A 20,242-nucleotide genomic window follows, 5' to 3' on the forward strand; every position below is an offset into this window, starting at 1 on the left:
AGTATCAATACTACAATGTAGAAATACTCTGTTAAAAGTCTGTTATTCAAAATGTACTTCAGTAAAAGTACAAAGGTATTGGCATAAAAAAAACCACATAAAATGACTCATTTTACGTCTCCATTTCAAGTTGTGTTGTGAGCTTGTAGATCTGCTATTCTCAAATGAACTAAATGTATATAGGGCTGAATTTTTGCAATAATAATACAAATCTACAAAGTAACTAGTAACTAAAGTTTTTAAATAAATGTAGTGGAGTATTTGCCTCTGAGATGTAGTGGAGTAGAAGTAAAAGTACTGGAAATATTCCAGTAAAGTAGCCTACAAATATCTCAAAATGGTACTTACGTACTACACTTAAGTAAATGTACTCTCTCTCTCTCCTCTTCAGAACCACTAAACTCTCCCACAGTGAGAAGACCGTGATTGGAGGAACCCCTGCCATGGCCACCGTGGAGGTATGAATAAATAATCATTACATCCAATACAGGTTTGATGATGATACGTTGTAACAGGTTTGATGCAAAGCGTTTATACGTTGAACAGAATAATCCAAACATGTTCCGACCAATCCACATGCGCTGATTGTTAACGGTATGAAGCAACAGCAACCGTGTTTTGTGGGCTAACATTAAGTGGCATAGAGCAGAAGACACACAGAACTCTTTTCTAGTGACATGGTGTCGTTGTGATGTAATGATGTCACACGGCCGGGGAAACAAAAGCTCTCTCTCTTTTTCTGCTCACCGACATATCACATTCATGTCATTTTTATTTGCATTATAATCCCCATAGGGGGAATTTAGATCGCCTCATATAAGAACTGTGTGAAAAATAAACATGTCATACGGATATGAAGAATCAACTGACTGAGAGAAAACACTAATGTTACTGGACCTCGTTGACATGAAAGGGTTTGAACACCACTGATATAGCAAGTAATAGTAAAGTATTTTCAGAAAACTGTTAGAATTTAACACTCGCATGACTGAAGTAAGGCCCACCTACCACACAATCTGAATTCAGGTCAAAAATACCTTTTATTCCTGTGAACGACAACTAGGGGTGTAACATTTTAACAGCGATACGATAGGTATCACGATACATGGTTGACAATACGATACATGGACGATATTGGTTCATTATGGCGATACGATATGATTCAATGATTTGAAATCGATACAGTAACTATTTAAAATGCATTGGCATTATTTTAAATTAAGTTAATAAACCCCTCTTTTTCATTTTTCTTCTAAAATTGCTAAATACCACGCACAGCAAAAATATTCTATACTGATTATTTGCATTGCAAAACGCATAGTCAATGTTGCTGTTTTCATTTCGATATACTTTGATTCTTGCAATTAAAACCGATTTTCCGATGCAGTTACACCCCTACCGACAACGAATAGTCAGATATGGTATAAGTATGCCTAAATTCATATTTAGAAAAAGTTTCAGATGTAAAGAGATATGATTTGAATCGAATATTTAGGAAAAAGTCATGGAAGGGGGACCTACTGAGAGCTTCACGGGCAAAGATAATCAACTTAAAAATCTCAAAATGGATCAGAAAGACCTCACAGACACTCTAGTGATAAATGGATCAGAAAGACCTCACAGACACTAGTGATAAATGGATCAGAAAGACCTCACAGACACTCTAGTGTTAAATGGATCAGAAAGACCTCACAGACACTAGTGATAAATGGATCAGAAAGACCTCACAGACACTAGTGATAAAAGGATCAGAAAGACCTCACAGACACTCTAGTGATACATGGATCAGAAAGACCTCACAGACACTAGTGATAAATGGATCAGAAAGACCTCACAGACACTCTAGTGTTAAATGGATCAGAAAGACCTCACAGACACTCTAGTGTTAAATGGATCAGAAAGACCTCACAGACACTCTAGTGATAAATGGATCAGAAAGACCTCACAGACACTCTAGTGTTAAATGGATCAGAAAGACCTCACAGACACTCTAGTGATAAATGGATCAGAAAGACCTCACAGACACTCTAGTGTTAAATGGATCAGAAAGACCTCACAGACACTCTAGTGTTAAATGGATCAGAAAGACCTCACAGACACTCTAGTGTTAAAATACATTTGTAGAGTTGGCCTCAGGTCTTAATGGGTTAACTACAGTAATTGGTTTGACTGACAGGTGATCGAGCCAGCGGAGAGAGACAAAGGGGTGTATTCCATTGTGATCGCTAATGCTGAGAACACAAACACACGCAAACTGGACCTCAGTGGAGAAGGTTGGTACACACACACACACACACACACACACACACACACACACACACACACACACACACACACACACACACACACACACACGTGCACACACAGTCACTTTGGACAACGACTCTACACTCGCTAGTTTTGTATTTAGCTTTGGTTTTGAAATATGTGGATTATGAGTTGAAGACGGATGCATATATTTTTTCTCTTTCAGTTTTTGAGAAAGCCTTCGCCGAGTTCATGAAACTCAAGTAAGACTGCATCTCTCTAACATGTTTTGGGCAAACTAATTCATCCATTTCATTGGATAAATAAAACTGTACTTGTATTTGTTTGTATTGTATTATGCAAATGAACCCGGGTACATTTGGTTCCATTTGTACACTCTGAGTTAAATTATCACTGAGGATTTTATTTTGTAATCCTTGCCACAACTTTCTTACCCTCAAGTTGTAATGCTAAAACAAACTTAGAAATACTTTTGATTAACTTTATTCGTCCACCCATTTTATATTGTGACATGTTTTTCCTTGTAATTCAGTTTTTACTAAATGTTTGTTTGCAACCAGCAAGTAATACAGTTGTAATCTATTTGCGTAATTCCAGAATGTTGTGTTATGTGTCAAACACATAAAAAACATAATGTGACTATACCAAATATTTCACATTGATTCTCAATGAGCCAATTACTGAGCCAATGAGTTTTATTCAAATCTTGAAATCATTTTGTTTTTGCTGAACTTGAATTACTTCATGCATGCAGAATAGTTCTCTGATGGTGTTAATTGCTCTCCCGTTAGTCGACTGACGTTTCAGAGACACCAAAAATCATTACACCAATACACCATTACACATGCTTTTACATTTCCTTGCACCTTGACTAGTAGAATGTGCAATGGTGTATTCAAATGCCTTACACAAAAGAAAAATCACACCTGTGTGAACCGAGTGGTGCAACTCCCCTCTCTCCCCCTCCTCTCTCTCTCTCTCTCTCTCTCTCTCTCTCTTTCTGCTCCGTCAGATTAGCTTTATTATGGATATCAATCCGCATCACTGAGAACTATTTTTTCATTATTATTTTGGCTCGGCCTTTCCTTCTTTAGCGAACCTAGAAAGTCAGAAGTTGGATTTGCGTCCAGCAGGTGGCAGCCATGTCACATACTTCTGTCGTTCCAATTTCACGCATGCGCACACCACTCGTGCTCATTCACGTACACAAACAAACAGGTACACGGACATTGCTGGTTGTAGGAGTGGTTGCACCACTCAAAAAGAGAAAAGAATACAGTCAATAGGCTCCAAATTGTACAGAACACTGCTGCTAGACGTTTAACTAAAACTAGGAGAACAGAAAATATCCTATCTAACATGTTTCTAATGGATAATCCTATCTAACATGTTTCTAATGGAGAATCCTATCTAACATGTTTTTCTGTGCATTTCAGAGCCGAGGCGTACGCGGAATTGAGTGAGTCCATGTTCTTTATCTGTTTAGCAATCTCTATGTTCAACATTATAACACTATACCTATATATCTTTATAAGTTCCTCAGCCTACTATATATCTTCATATGTCCCAGTCTACGTCCAACATTACCTATCTTCATATGTCCCAGTCTACGTCCAACATTACCTATCTTCATAATGTCCCAGTCTACGTCCAACATTACCTATCTTCATATGTCCCAGTCTACGTCCAACATTACCTATCTTCATAATGTCCCAGTCTACGTCCAACATTACCTATCTTCATATGTCCCAGTCTACGTCCAACATTACCTATCTTCATAATGTCCCAGTCTACGTCCAACATTACCTATCTTCATATGTCCCAGTCTACGTCCAACATTACCTATCTTCATATGTCCCAGTCTACGTCCAACATTACCTATCTTCATATGTCCCAGTCTACGTCCAACATTACCTATCTTCATAATGTCCCAGTCTACGTCCAACATTACCTATCTTCATATGTCCCAGTCTACGTCCAACATTACCTATCTTCATATGTCCCAGTCTACGTCCAACATTACCTATCTTCATATGTCCCAGTCTACGTCCAACATTACCTATCTTCATAATGTCCCAGTCTAACATGACATATCTCGTGTCCCAAACCGCTACCACTATTTCTGTCTCTGTTTCTCTTTATCTCTTTGCCTTTCTCTTGATCTATATACCTTTCTCATTTATTTATTTATTCTGTTAGATTGTTTCGGGCGTTTATGCATTTATTGATACCTGGCTGACATGAAATGAGGAGGGAGAGAGAGAGAGAGAGAGAAATAGGGATTGACACGCTGCAAAGGTCGCCGGGATCGTGATTCAAACCCGCGGTGCGGCATCAGGCTGCATTGCAGCCTAGGTGCCCGGACCGCTAGGCCAGTGGCCTGGGCCTCATTCTATACATAGGGCCCTATCTTGCACGCCGCCTTAACTCTTTTTCCTAAACGTCTTTGCCAGGCGCTAGCCCCACCTATATTCAGCTATATTGTGTAGTTTTTCGTCTTACACAAACATTAAATTCCCATTGACAATACATGGAGAATTTACGTCATATGTGGACGAGAAAATCTGCTATTTTTGTCCTACACAAAGGTTAAATTCCCATTGACAATGAATGGATGATGTACGATGATAAGAGCGCCCCTCACTTCACACGGGTGTGATTCTTTTTATTTTTTACAATTTGTTTCTGACTGAGGCTAAGTCATTGATTTTTGTTTCTTTTTAGTTTTTTCATGCCATGTGAAAGCAGGGAATCATAGCTTCAAATTGGCATATTGGTTCAGTTTGATCCACCAGTTTTGGAGATATGGTTTATAGGGTAATATCAAGCAGAAAACACTGAATTGAGAAAACAAGCGTGAAAAGTTCACTTCTGTGGACTCTAACATTATACCTAGCTAAAATACATTTATTTCATATTTACATTCATTTCAGACATGCTCTAGTATGTGAAGAGTGCGCCTGTGCTATTAACTCATTTTGGATTAAAAAGTAATCAAAAAGAGTAATTTTTTTTAAACGTTTTGTTAATATTTCAAATAGCCGATCTATAAGCTCACATCGTGTCGATGTACAGTAGATCGGCTAGTTGAACTATTTCAAAATGTTTTTCCAAATAGTAAAATATGGCTACTGAGTTTAGGGTAAGGATGCGTGCAAGGTAGCTTGGGCCCATAATCTTTCTCTCTCCATCACTATCCTGTGTATCACTCACTCCATTCTCTATCTGTCTGCACTATGCATCTCACATTTCGCTTTTGCCTGATTTATACTTGGTTGCGAGGCGCGTTACTATTTTCAACGTATTTTCAATGTGTGGTGAGCTTGTAGATTTACTATTTTTGTTAATGTGTAAATCAGGCTTACGTTTCGTTGCATGCTCGCTGCAATAGTTTTCATTTTAATGGCGAGGAGGACATTGTTTGGGAACGTCACATTCAATTCGGTGCCTGCATTTAAAGTTGGCAGCATTTTGTGACAGTAAGGGCCGTCCCTCTAAAGACAAAAAACGATTTCATAAGAAATGATCATAAAATAATAATTGGCTTTGGGGTTTGATTTCAGACCGTGGTAAGGTCGTGGGAGGCCTGCCTGATGTGGTCACCATCATGGAAAAGAAGGTAGCGTGTGTGTTTGTGTGTCCGCGCGCGCGTGTGTGTGTGCGCGTGCGTGTACGTGCGTGTGCGGGCCAGAACATTGCCTGCAGGTCCCGTGGGTTGACCCGTGGAGTGGACGGACATGTCAAGGTTCTCAGCGCAATTATCTTGGGGTGGGCGCGGTGGGTCAACCCCCCCAAAAAAGGAGAAAAAAAGCATTATGGTACCTTCTTTCCCTCTCCTATTCTGTGTTTCTCTCTCCCTCTCTCCTGCTCTCCCCGTTTCTCTGTTGTCAATGTGTTGCTTATTTGATCAAGTATTTACAGCTGCCACTATTGATATGCTCCTGATATCCTGGACCGATCGCTGCACGTCAACTTTATGTCGGCGGTGGCTCAGGAGTAACGCAAGGTTGCCAGTTTGAACCCGGGCTCCCCCAGAGTGTCGAAGTGTCCTTGAGCAAGACGCTGAACCCCTAATTGCTCCTGATGTGCTGGTTGGTGCCTTGCATGGTTTCCGCCGCCATCGGTTTATGAATGTGTGTGTGAATGGGTGAATGTAATACACAATCTATTGAAAGCGCCTTGGATAAAGGCGCTATATAAATTCACCATTTGCCATTTATGTCCCATGTAATGTTGTTGTAGGAGGTCAGGACACTCACTGTCACATGGTTTAATGTTCTCTTGTCATGTATTGTACACAGTTCTAAAGGACAGGGAAAATATGAATTGTCTATCCTAAAACCGAACCTGTATGGGGCTGTTTCCTCAACTGATTTTAAACGCAAGGCGCACTCTCTAATTCTCCCTTCCCCTCCTCTCTCTCTCTCTCTCTCTCTCTCTCGGCATATGACATTTATTGTCTCCACCAGGACATGGATAGAGTATGTTTTGCACTCCGTCCGTCCGTCCATCCGTCCGTCCGTCTGTGTACAGCTAATCTCCGGCACCCAAACTGTGCACACCTTGATGCCAACGACAAACCTCTGATTTTTCCACAACTGCGTGTTATAGCGCCACCATGAGGCAGATTTTTGCAAAACACATTTCTTTATAGTACTCACATTTGATCCATACATTACGCAAATCGGTATACACTATACACTATCTCTACAGGCATATGATCAACATGGACCTGTCCGCTTCCCCATATTCCATCCCCATTGGCTAAGATTGCCTTCCAAAGTTTACAGGATTGGTCCTTTTGAACAAAATGCCTCAAATCATGAACGCAGAATGTAATTTTAGGGTAAATTTGCATGCACAATCCCACCTGGCAGAGGAAGAAATGCCTATTGAACATTTTCACATGAGCCTCATTGTGGCGCTATAACTGGCCCATTCGGGGTTTTACCGATTTTACTGTCGGAACATTTTGAATGAAATGCTGCGCAATCATTGTTGGGAAAATGGCCCAGTCCCCCCTCCCCTCTCTGTCGAAAGCAATTGAATGGACTGGACTTGCTGGGTGCTGAAAAGGATTATTGCGGATCGTGGGGTGGGCGCGTCGTTCATTCATAGATTGTTTTGCGGGTTGGCTCCTGTGGCGGGGCGGGACGGGCCGGTTATGAAAAAAACTTGGCCCACGCACCACTAGTGTGTGTGTGCGTGTGCGTGCGCGTTTGTGTGTGCATGCATGGGTGCATGTGTATTTCAGAAAGTTGAATGTATAGTTAGTATTGCATCTAGGGGTGCACGATTATGAAATTATAAACTATATTCGATCTCCGATTATTTGCAGGGTCATATCTGCCGATACCGATTGATTTCGATATTATACAGAGGACCACAATGCAAACGAGCAAAGGCCCTATACTAGGGGCTTGGCCCAAAGCCTGTTAATACAGTATTCAATCAATAAATAGCCTATACTCTTTTCCAAGTGTCTGTTTTCACAACTGAATGACTACTAAATGAGATGAGTACACAAATGAAATGTAGAAAAATGTTTGATTTGGCTTTTGTTCTAGACTAGAGGTACTAGACACGTTTGATTTATATTGAACTCATTGACGAATTTGTTTTTGTTTTTGCTGGCGAAAACCGATTAAATAATCTGGATTATTTTGAGACCGTTCCGATAGCGATATGGCATTTTTATGGCCGATTCCGATTATGCTATACCGATTATATTGTGCATCCCTAATTGCATCTCTTTGGATTGCTTCTTCAGTGTAAATGTGTATACGTACAGTAAACAGCATTCATTTAGCTACTGTAGACCCTCAGTCTGACGTGCACAGTGTGTATACAGCATTCATGTAGCTAACGGTGCCTCTGTTCTCACACACAGACCCTCAGTCTCACGTGCACAGTGTGTGGAGAGCCCAAGCCACAGGTCTCTTGGATGAAGAACGGTGCCGACGTATGTCCAGATGATCAGGTAAATGCTACAGTAGAGCAGTGGCTTAATTTCAACCCTTTACATGTCAAGGTCCATTGTTTATTCTGCATTTGAGTCACGGTCGACCACCGTTTGATGACATTTAGCCTCTCAGACCTAAAACGTAGGATATTTAGTTGTCCAAGATTTTGTCCACATAGGAGAGATAACAGGAAAATGTTGATCAAAATATCAATTATTCTACATTCTCTAATTGTGTAGACTTCTGTTCTTGTAAATTAAGTTTAACAATAATCTAACTCTTGAGAGTGAAAAGTAAAACCAATTAGAGCCGTTCTTTTCATTGAGTCACAACTCGCTCAAATCTCGCTCCTTTTAAAAAATGTGTAAACTACGAAATTAGGCTTTCATTTGATATATATTGTGTAGGCCGTCTCTACGGAACGGTATGAAGCGAAAAGGAAAGTTCGGTAAATTGGATTAAACCCCATTTGCTGCACTATGGGGTGATGAACTAAATGAGTAATGGAATCGCGCACGCCACACAATGCCTGGCACAAATAACTTCTTTGACTATACAATTATATAAACACAATGGACACAAGGAAGTGACAGGCACTCACTCACATCTCCATTGAGGCACGCCCTCCGCTCTACCAAACTAATTTGGCCAAGGGTGCTTTTAAAATCCACTATCGCCTTCCCAAATGTATGTGACCAAAATAGCAATTTAGCCTTGTAACACCCGGGTTTCAACCTTACTACTACTTTTTACTACTATGATGAATGACATTTATAATAATTATTAAAATAATAATACATTAATTTACATTTGGGGGATATCTTTCACAATAATAAATAAAACATGTTCTAGACATTCTAATGATCACAAAAAAGTCCAGAGATTTTTAATTTGTGTGAATTTCAGCCTCTGTGGGGGGTATTTATATGCAGATATCATGACCAATGGCATTGCAATGGCATTGCAATGAACATCAATAATGAAGTTTAGGTGAAAAAAGAACAGAAAAAAATATATATAATTAATTAATTAATACTAGCGCTAGCATTTATTGAAAGATTTGGATCTAATTCATGCCAGCATTTTTCCCATTTGAGCTCTTATTTTGAAAATTGTGAAAATGCTACATTTAAAAAAATAACAGCAGATCTAGAAGTTCACATGCTTGTGAGCTTTAAGATTGGCAATTTTGTTTTGCTACTTTTGTGTGACACTGTCTTATAAAAATTTAAATGCATAAAACGCATTCATTTGTGGAAAACTGAAAACCTTTTAGATACAAGGGTTGATATACAGTATAGTATACTGCAAATGAGATCCAAAAGGCATCTCTTCAAGCCTCTATGGGGTTCCTACAATAACACAAGTAGCCTACAGTACAGTATGATGCATATTTATGTATGATACAACATGGGATAAATCTCCCAAATCTCAACAAAACATAATTATGGTGCATAAAAATAGATCAAATAAAAAAATATTCTCTGGAATCCATAGGAGGGAGTGAAGCAATACTAGGGAGGAAAAATGTTTCCTCCGGAGACACAGTGGCTCATATATACACTTGGTTTTGTCTTCATATTTCCCAGCATTATAGCAGATCTACAGATCGGCTTCTTTTTTGCCGAAGAGATTTGGTGTAGACCGAGAGAATTCAGGTCCAGTTTAGCAAGTCTAGACTACAGCAGTGGTTTCCAAACATTTTAGCCCGTACGGCCCAAAACAGAAATGAGACATTCTCCCAGGACCCAAACTAGGGAAAATCTACAGATCTACAAGCTCACAACACGTCTCTTCGCTCCGTGCTGTGAGCTTGGAGATATTTTCACTACTTCTTAAATATTTGTTTTAATAAGATTGTTTTGTTTATTTGTTCATTACAGAAATATAAAACATAGAATTTAGATTAAATTTATGAAAAGTTTAGCCTTTTCTTTTCTTTTTCTTTTTGAAATAATAATAATAATTATTATTTCAGTACGTGGTGTCCCTGGACCAGGGACGGTTTGCCAGTCTGACCATCAAAGGAGTCTCCATGGACGATTCAGGCAGATATACCATGACCGTCCAGAACAAATACGGTGGAGAGTCCGTCGACATAGTGGTGAGTAGGAATGGCGGGATTTAACCCACTTAAACTGCGTTCAGACCTGAGTGCATAAATTCGCCTTGGTTCGTCCCGTTTGTCCCGTTTTGGCGCCGCGCCCGTTTACAGACTTTGTATGTAATGGCGCCGCTCTAACCATCCAAGTCTGAACGCACCTTTAGACCTGAGGACGCATCTGGGGTGGTCCCTGGAACAACACATTTTCAGATGGGGATCGGCGGCCGAGTACATATGATTTTTGGGGTCCACTGATAACTGTTAGGGTTATTTAGAATTTAGAAGAGTAGAAATGTAGTAGAATCTGTTCTCTATTTTTTGGAGGTATGCTCTATAGAGGCCCCTCAACAGAATGTTGTGTTCATGACATGGCATTTAAGAAATACACCCCTCCTCAAACGTCAAAATGTCAAAAAGCAGTTTGACACTCATTGTAAGATGACTACCGAGATCATGTTTCTGCAACAAACATTCATTCAGGGGCTTTTCTATGTAATTGACATTTGTCACATTTATGTAGTAAAAGGTATTTCAGTCCAATCAGTCCGTCCGTCCGTCCGTCAGTCAGTCAGTCCAGTCCCGTCCAGACACACTCCATATACTGTATGGCCGGCGTCTCCATATATGAAGATCAGGACACTGACCTTGATTGATTGGCACAACACTGACACTGACCTCCTCAAACCCTGGATAGCCATACATGGAGAAGACTGTATCATCACCTAGATCATGGAGCTGGCCAGCAACTCTATATCTGGCCTCACGGACACCATGTTGATCTGACCTCGTCAAACCCTTAGATCTCCATACAGTATATGGGGCTGACCTGTTATGACATTCCATTATGTTGATCCTTCCCCACCCGTCCTTCCTCTTCGATATCTTTGACTGATACCTGTCCATTCAAACTCTTGACGGCCCGCCCCAAAGTCATTAGCGCAGCCGCGCTCGGCAAAACTAGAGTTCTCAACAGGCCCGGGAATTAAGGCCCAGCCCTACCTGGGCCCCAACTGGCCTGTCAGAGGCTCCGCCTGGCCTTACTAATTGGCACACATTTTATGCCCTACCCGCCCCAAAAACGTCAATAAAAAAAGGGGGAAAAGTGCCATTCACAGACCTGTTGTTTCAGCGCGACCTCGCTCTCAGGGTGTCTTACTGGTAATCTATACCGTCTGTATGCATACCTTTTTTGTGTGATTCCAAGGAATCCACGGTAAAATATGTTTTGGTTGTGTGGCCTACGACGGTATACGGTTCATGAGTCACAGGCCAAAAAGTAAAGTGAGTCTGGTATTGCACCACCGCGAGGCCGATTTAAAAAATATAGGGTTGAGTGACTTCCTTGGCTTACCGGCAGAGTGCACAAAAAAGTTTTCGTTGCTGCTCGCTCCAGCAGTTTGAGAGATTAGCTCTGGAGTCTGGACAGATACTGAGACAGACAGACGGACGGACGGACGGACGGACGGACGGACGGACGGACGGACGGACGGACGGACGCACGCACGCACGCACGCACGCACGCACGCACGCACGCACGCACGCACGCACGCACGCACGCACGCACGCACGCACGCACGCACGCACGCACGCACGCTAATAATAAATATTGATAATGGAATTGTGTGGTATAATCACAATAATGCATTTGAGGTCATGCTATATGATATATTGGCAGATTTGGCACTGGGGTCCTGGTGTGTTGATCTAAGCCTGCAGTTTACCAGTGCTAGTCGCTCTTGGTATAGCGCTCCCCCCTCCCGTATTACTGCTTAATGCATAATACATACAAACTTCTGTATATAAAACAAGTGCAATAACTCATACAGTAAATATGTATTTCTGCCTGTAGTTTTCCATAAGCATATCTTTAATTTCATATTATGATATTATTGTCCTGTCTCTCATCAGGTCAGTGTGTACAAATCCGGTGAGACGCTTCCAGTAGTCAAGCCGACCGTGAGCGGCAAAACCATCATCCCTCCCAAACTCCCCATCGAAATGCCCCAGTCCAAGCAGGCTGCTGCTGCTGCGGCCAGCCCCGCCAGCCCCGCCCCCCCCGCGGCGGCAACCAGCCCCACCCCTCCCAAAGCACCCACCGGCAGGGGGGTCAAGAGCCCCACCCCCACTAGGAGGAAGTAGGAAGTACACAGACAGGAAGGAAGTAAAACAATGCACACTCTAAGGCGAATTCCCAATACCCAAAATCTCGGCCACTCGATCACTCTGCACACTCGGTCACTCCAGCTTGGTGGTGTTACGGTGAAATTGGTTACCTGCTGAATCACAATCGTGTTGACATCACATAACGTCAGTGTCCGAACGTAAATTATTGTGGTTTGTTTATTAGCAGAGTTCAACCTAGCTGGTATTTAGGCCACATATTTAAAGACCTCCACGTAAGTTATGTGAAGTCCACAAGACATGGTCACATATTTACGGCAGGTCACCAATTTCACCGTAACACTGGCATGCTGGAGTGAGTGAGTGTGAGTGAGCGAGTGGCCGCGATTTTGGGTATTGGAATTCGGGCTTAATGCACATAATGCTTCTCCACACCGAATTAAATTGAATTTGAGCCTTTATACACTGTAAAAAAACGGCAGTGTTAATTTAACGCTGAGAGTGTACAAATGACACAAAATGGACCTGTAAGGGAGGGTCCATTTGGTGACTTTTTTTTCCACTCTCAGAGATGCAGTACACAAGTATATATAGATGAACACTGAGGATTTTACCGTGTAGAGTTGATTTTCTATCACGTTCTACGAAATAGTGTTGAACTTAAATTGAGTTTAACTGACTGTGACAGAGACGAGTCAGGGAACCTTGAAGCTTCAAGATGCTTGAAGATGGAGATTAATAAAAAAGGAAAAACAAATGACATGAATAATACATGGAATAATTAAAGGAAAATGCATAGGAAAAAAAATAAAATGAACAAAAAAAACAAGCAATAACTGAGCATTGGTGAAGTGAATGGAACTGAAACTGAACTGGATTAAAAGTGATATTGAATGGAAATATAATAGTTTTCAGGGTGGCTGTGTGTACAGATGTAAGAAAAAGAAAACACAAACAGCCAAACAAAACTATAAATCACGTCCAGTATATAGCTATATCTTGGAAAGAAGAGAGGTTATTGAAAACAGAGTGATTGAACAGTATGCAGTGTACAGTATAAACAGTATAATAATGTTAGCATCGTAGGTGGACTCTGTTTAACCGTAGGAACTAACTTTGAGTTTGAGCCAAGCTGTCCTAAAATGGCTCAGGGATAGTCTTTTCGTCATAATTATTATTTAGGTTCCGGAGCTTTGATGTGTAATTGCCCAGTGTCCTGCAGAGCTGTTTTTCCAAATATGTCAGCTATTCCTGCTGACACCCACACTAACTTGCTTTTAACAGTTGACATTACAATTACTTCAACATCGATTGGGTCCCACATTACATGAATTAATTTACCACTTAAACCTACTTTTGTCGACCGGTTTGTTTGTTTCCAGAATGAGAGGAAGAGCGTTTAGAAGGATGCTAACCACTTACGCCCGGCATATTTCGTTGCACAGTGAAAACAGTGAAAATTGCCGACCTATACACGCTGACGTGTATCACACGACACATCTCGCCTATAATGGCACTCTGCCCGAAATAGGAATGCCAGGGTTAAAAGTGGTTCAAGAGAAAATCTGTGGATAACATCTGTAGTTGCACCCTCTCACAGTGCCCAGGCACCAGCTAATAGGAGAAACAGTGGTATGAGTCACGTCACATTTCAGTGCTGCTGTGTTGGAAGCAGCCGTGTCTCCGCTGCTGGGAGCGTGATGTTGATGAGATCTTTGACCCTATAATGCTGGTGGGACGCGAGAAGAGAGGGTCGGACAAGAAAGGGTCAGAAAAAAGGGTCAGAGCCTCCACCCTGTGTCTGTGTTCGCTGTTGCTATAATAAAAGGAAGACATCACACTTTGCTGAGCCCATGTGTCATTCTTGCAGAGAGAGAGAGAGAGAGAGAGAGAGAGAGAGAGAGAGAGAGAGAGAGAGTTATGTCTGATTTGCTTAGTTGAGCACACTGAAAATAGGATCTACGACTACAGTACAAGCATTGTATTGTGAACATATAGATTTGCTATGATTGTATTGGCATAGTATGAATCGGGTCATTATGTGATTGTTATTGATGTGTGAACTTCCTCCTGGGGAATCCTGAGGTGTTCCAAAGCCAGTGAGTCGATGTGATTCCTCCAACTGCGCCATGGTCTGCCCCGGACTCTCCTCCCAAGTGGGACGTGCCTCGAGGACCTCCCTAGGGAGACGCCCGTCCGAGAGGCATCCTAACCAGAGGCCCGCTAAGCTGGCTCCTTTCCAGGCGAATAAACAGCGACTCTACTCCGAGTCTCTCTCGCATGACTGAACTTCTCACCGTCTGCTCTAGAAGTTGTGATGAGTCTGATGATCCAGTCTTACCATGCCAGAGGGAGTTTAACAAACCATGTGCAACCCAGATTCGGCACAAACAAGGGACTAAATTAATTTCTACCAACAGTCATAAAGACATGCGAATCCCTTTACTCCTTCAAAACTGCTCTCAAAGGGCACTTAGTGACGGCTGTAACTTGAAACTGGCCCCCGTAAAATCGGAATCCCCCACCCACCCCTTTTCCCACTCGCTGTATATGTTTTTTTCCCCTTTTTACCTCCTATGATGATTTCCTGTTTTTCGCTATGTAGAAGTGTATATTCGTACGTCTAATGCTTTATGGTGTCGTCCACTCACAGTTAACAGTTTACAGTAACAGTTTTTGTATATAAAATACTTCAATCAATCAATCAAAAAAACCATGCCAGTGAACAACAGCTATTATTTATTGTATGTGTTTTTTATTATTATAAAAGAGACAGACAATCAGAATAATGTAACATTTTCTGTGGTTTGACTTCTGTCACATTTCAAATGATGTACCACTCAGTTACGTTTTTGAGTGGTGCAGCCACTCCAATGACCAGCAATGTCTGTCCCTATCTACAGTATGTCTGTCCCCATATGTTTAGGGTACCAACAGGTGAGAAAGTGGCGCTGTGGAGCTTCACACTGTGCACAAGTGCATGATGGGAAGCTGAGTTTTAGTGTTGGGAAGTTGATAGCCGACACCCACTAGTCAGACACCCACTAGTTTTATTTCTGAAATGAATTATAGGCGCATATATATATATACACACACACACACACACTGTATAGAAAGTTAGAAACCATCTTTATCTCTATACATACCACAGACGGTATGCATGTAACAGGTTTGCGCGGACTGCACATGCACACACGCACGCGCGCACACACACACACACACACACACACACACACACACACACACACACACACACACACACACACACACACACACAAACTCTCAGGGCTCCTATCTAAATGGAATAGCTAGCCAGTTCTGATAGCTTGAAATTGTGTTTCCAAATATAACGGCGTGTCATTGGAGCGTGTGTGTGTGTGTGTGTGTGTGTGTGTGTGTGTGTGTGTGCAAGCAAACTGCTCTGTGGTATTTGCTGTTCCATAGATCGCCACATGGGGACAGTATGGTAACATGCACACACATCTTACAAACACATGCACTGCACCCCCCCCCCCCCCCCCACACACACACACACACACACACACACACACACACACACACACACACAGTCAAGCCTGTCCTAATTCAAGTAGCAGTGTTCAAACAATGAGATAAACTAGGGGCAGAGACATTCTGCCGTCTGTGTGCACACAACCTCAACCTCCAGTTTAACATTTTGTTCCGTCTCCCTTTTAAGTCGTTATTCAAATTCTCATTTTCCACACACTTGTCTAGTCCTCCTGTCACAGGCAGCTGGCCTCTTCTCTTCTGGTCGGTATTAGGGATTGAACGTCGTCGGGGTCAAATGGGCGTTTAGGGAAGGTCTCCGGTGCCACGGCTCTGAATCTTTGATGAATAGCCCCGACCCACGTGCTTTGATGTCTGTGTGCACGTCCCTGGATCTCAACAAGGTGGGGATAATCACATCAGACATCACACCAGACCTCTGTGACCTCCACCGCACGGCTCCCATGCAGTCAAGCACAGAATAGATGTCTAAATACTAAATACACCTCTCTGAGCTCCCTCCCCATCCCTCAGGTTGGGTGATGCCAACCATAGACCATAAAAAAACAACTGAGCAAAAAAAAGAAATCAGCCATCCGGTTTGATATCAATAATAAAGCTTATCAGACGGAACGTTACGCCAGAAGCAGTTGCCGGTTGATTTCCAACTGGCGGAACCTTCCGTCAGAAGCAGTTCATTTGTTAAATATACTTTTTGAAACGTCCATGGGGAAAATGCATGGGAAATTATTTTACGGGCCTGTCGTCGTCATGACTGGCGGGACTGCGACGCTCTATAGCGTATAAAAGGCCAATATTTATATAATACATTTTATTTTAAATTCATGGTGTGGGCCTCTTTAACTCAGAGTGTGTAAATGTAACACAAAATGGACTCTGAGTTACAAATGGATTACAATAACAGTCCCTACAATCCCTGCCTCACTGGTTTCATTATCATAGTCGCATAGATATTGAATAGTTATCATTCATCCATATGCATAGTTGCATACTGTAGACAAGGGACAAATCAAATAACCATATGAGCAACAGAGGGTACAGAGATCGAGGAGCTATGTTGCCGTCACTCAAAATAACCAAACATTTTTAGTTTTACTCTTAGTTTGGCCAAACCCAGGCTCCATACAATCCCTGCCTCACTGGTTTGGTTTCATTATCATACGTAGGTTTATCTTATCTGAAGATTTGATTCATCCACAATGTTTTATTCATCTTTTGCACACACGTGTTGTGTTAACTTGCTCCCAGAATTGAAAGTTAGCCAAAGAACACATTTGAACAAAAACAAAAGTCTTCAAAGCATGGCATCACTTTGGGAGTGTTTTCAAGCAAAACAATGGCCTACAGTACTACAATTTATCTTTAAAAATAAGCTGTATTATTCTATTGTATGTGTTATGCAAATATACTGTTCATTTGAAGGGGCATACATAACACCTATAAATAACATCAAAATAAATATACATCAATAAGTACCACTACGCTTTCAAAAATGACTGAGCCATACTATATATAGCCATATTTCACTACGTCATCAGAAACATGACAATATATTATGTCTTCACAAATATGTGGTAACACTTCAATTGAAGGAAATACACAAGAATACAAAACACCTACATAAGCAATACATGGTGTCATTTGTCAAAAGTCTTATGTATGTCACGCTCATTTACTGTCAAGGACAACTTTGACTTTTTTCCAAGAATAGTTTCCCCATTCTCTGGATAGCTTTCAGTTGCTAGGCGATCGTTTAACTGGAAATGATCAGTCAGTGAAAAAGTTGCCCTCTGTCGATCTGCTTTAATGTTAACTGAGAATGTAAACACTGTGCACGAGGATGCTTTATAATGAATTGCATTTTATAGCACTTTTCCAAGTGCTGAAAGCACTTCACAATGGTTCATTCGGGAGGTGAAGCGGCGAAAAGTTGACACCAGCGTCCTCCCTTCTTACACCAATGGTGGCAAGCTCACACCGACCGACTCACCAACCTTAATTATTATTATAAATGATTGTTTATTTCATTGGCCCGTTTGACTGTCAAGGGTTCAGCCTCCAGGAAGAAACCCTAAATACAAGGTTATTACACCATTGGACATAAAAACGACTCCAGGGTGTCTAATGAAGTACTGTCACCTCATAGACACATGAAAAACTGGAAAAATACAAAAGTGGGGCACTCCATCCTTAACGCACCCCTCACCAATCTTAATCCGGTCGTTTTAACGCATCCCTCACCAACCCTAATCCGGTCGTTTTAACGCATCCCTCACCAACCTTAATCCGTTCGTTTTAACGCATCCCTCACCAACCCTAATCCGGTCGTTTTAACGCATCCCTCACCAACCTTAATCCGGTCGTTTTAACGCATCCCTCACCAACCTTAATCCGGTCGTGTTAATGCATCCCTCACCAACCTTAATCCGGTCGTTTTAACGCATCCCTCACCAACCTTAATCCGGTCGTTTTAACGCATCCCTCACCAACCTTAATCCGGTCGTTTTAACGCATCCCTCACCAACCTTAATCCGGTCGTTTTAACGCATCCCTCACCAACCTTAATCCGGTCGTTTTAACGCATCCTTCACCAACCTTAATCCGGTCGTTTTAACGCATCCCTCACCAACCTTAATCCGGTCGTTTTAACGCATCCCTCACCAGTGACCAACCTTAATCCGGTCGTTTTAACGCATCCCTCACCAACCTTAATCCGGTCGTTTTAACGCATCGCTCACCAACCTTAATCCGGTCGTTTTAAGGCATCCCTCACCAACCTTAATCCGGTCGTTTTAACGCACCCCTCACCAACCTTAATCCGGTCGTTTTAACGCATCCCTCACCAACCTTAATCCGGTCTTTTTAATGCATCCCTCACCAACCTTAATCTGGTCGGACCAATGCTATGTCGAACCAAAGTCTGCCCGAACCAAAGTCTGGTTACCTGGTATGAAATTACATATACTTCTATAAAGCCTCCTAAGCAGGCGCAGTCACCCCATGTGAACATTGTTGTATTGTGGAGGTACGGAGATCAGTGTTGCCAGATATTGCGAGAGCGTGTTGCTATAGCAGACGGGTCTCAAACAAAGTTAATTTCTTCCTGGAGTCTCAAAGCCTGGGGATCAAGGCTCAGGAACAGATCCCCCCCCCCCACCCCCAAAGTGACTGTCAGAGCCCAGAACAAGGACAAGGACAAAACACAACTGCATTCAAATGATTCAATCTTCTGTATATTCCCCTTTGTGGGTTTTGCTCACACTGTTACTTGCACAGTGCACATAATATATGTGTATACGTACGTGTATACGTTACTGCCTCAAATAATACTCTCTCCCCATGCATTCGACCTGGTGGAGACAATAAGTATCTTTATTCGAAGGTAAAAGTCTATGTAGTTTCGGTAGTGACAAATTTGGGGAGAGGAAAGATATTCCAATAAATTATTTAAATACAATGTGATAATTTACTGTGACTTTACTAAATATGTGTCCCTTAGATCTGATGAAACATGAATATAGCCTGGCTAATAAGCTAGACCGAATCAGCCGTTGGCAAAATAATAATTGCCTGCCGGCTTGAGTCTGGCTTACATGAATATGGTTAAAGTTTTTCCAAAATAGCATACAAATTTCAACTCTGAATTTGAACCAATTCGGTAGAATGGCTCATATACAAAAGTACATTTTATTTCTCACAATAATTTTTAAACTCCTTACAGTACATTCATTCATCACATCAAATATTCATTACATTGTAATAATAAACATGTTGCACCCCATCCATCCATCCATAACAAACACCCACGGACTCAGATGGACACTAGGGTGTCGTATAACGAAAGCGGACATTTTTTATTCTGGAAACACTTATGCGCGCACACGCCACATTCATACACTCATGGGTTACATGGATGGGTGATGGAAGTAAAATAGAAAGCATGCATTTAAATTTACAGCAAAGTTGCGTGGGAGGCGTCGACTTTTGTCTTGTTTATGCAGTAGTTTAGCTGCATAAACTACTGCCTCCATCCATGGATGGATGGATGGATGCCTGGGAGAAATATTCAGTAGTTTAGCAAGATTCAAGATGGGCAAGGGCCTGTGAAATGAGGACAACATTAGAATAGATGACATTCCATATTCCCATAATAATCAACCACTCCTGGTGAAGGGAAATGCATCTCTGTGTTCCAATGCCTACAGTAGCTCTGTTGATCAGATCAAACCAGAGAATTCAAGGTACAAAGAATAATTCT

The 20,242-nt window shown here is 41.7% G+C and overlaps 1 protein-coding gene across 2 annotated transcripts in view; it reads left to right on the forward strand.

The window, feature by feature from the left end:
* Window positions 1-14,296, forward strand: part of myom2b (myomesin 2b) — a 67,332-nt gene extending 53,036 nt beyond the window's left edge. For both annotated transcript variants that reach the window (XM_080772075.1, XM_080772074.1), the window contains 8 exons: window positions 392-458; window positions 2,177-2,273; window positions 2,474-2,510; window positions 3,705-3,727; window positions 5,832-5,887; window positions 8,159-8,248; window positions 10,210-10,335; window positions 12,244-14,296. In XM_080772075.1, coding sequence (XP_080628201.1) covers window positions 392-458; window positions 2,177-2,273; window positions 2,474-2,510; window positions 3,705-3,727; window positions 5,832-5,887; window positions 8,159-8,248; window positions 10,210-10,335; window positions 12,244-12,474 — 727 coding nt within the window. In that variant the 3' untranslated portion in view covers window positions 12,475-14,296. The remainder of the gene's footprint in view (window positions 1-391; window positions 459-2,176; window positions 2,274-2,473; window positions 2,511-3,704; window positions 3,728-5,831; window positions 5,888-8,158; window positions 8,249-10,209; window positions 10,336-12,243) is intronic.
* Window positions 14,297-20,242: the final 5,946 nt, after the last annotated feature.

The sequence above is a fragment of the Protomyctophum bolini genome, assembly GCF_963924005.1.
Source record: "Protomyctophum bolini genome assembly, chromosome: 1".
NCBI lineage: Eukaryota > Metazoa > Chordata > Actinopteri > Myctophiformes > Myctophidae > Protomyctophum > Protomyctophum bolini.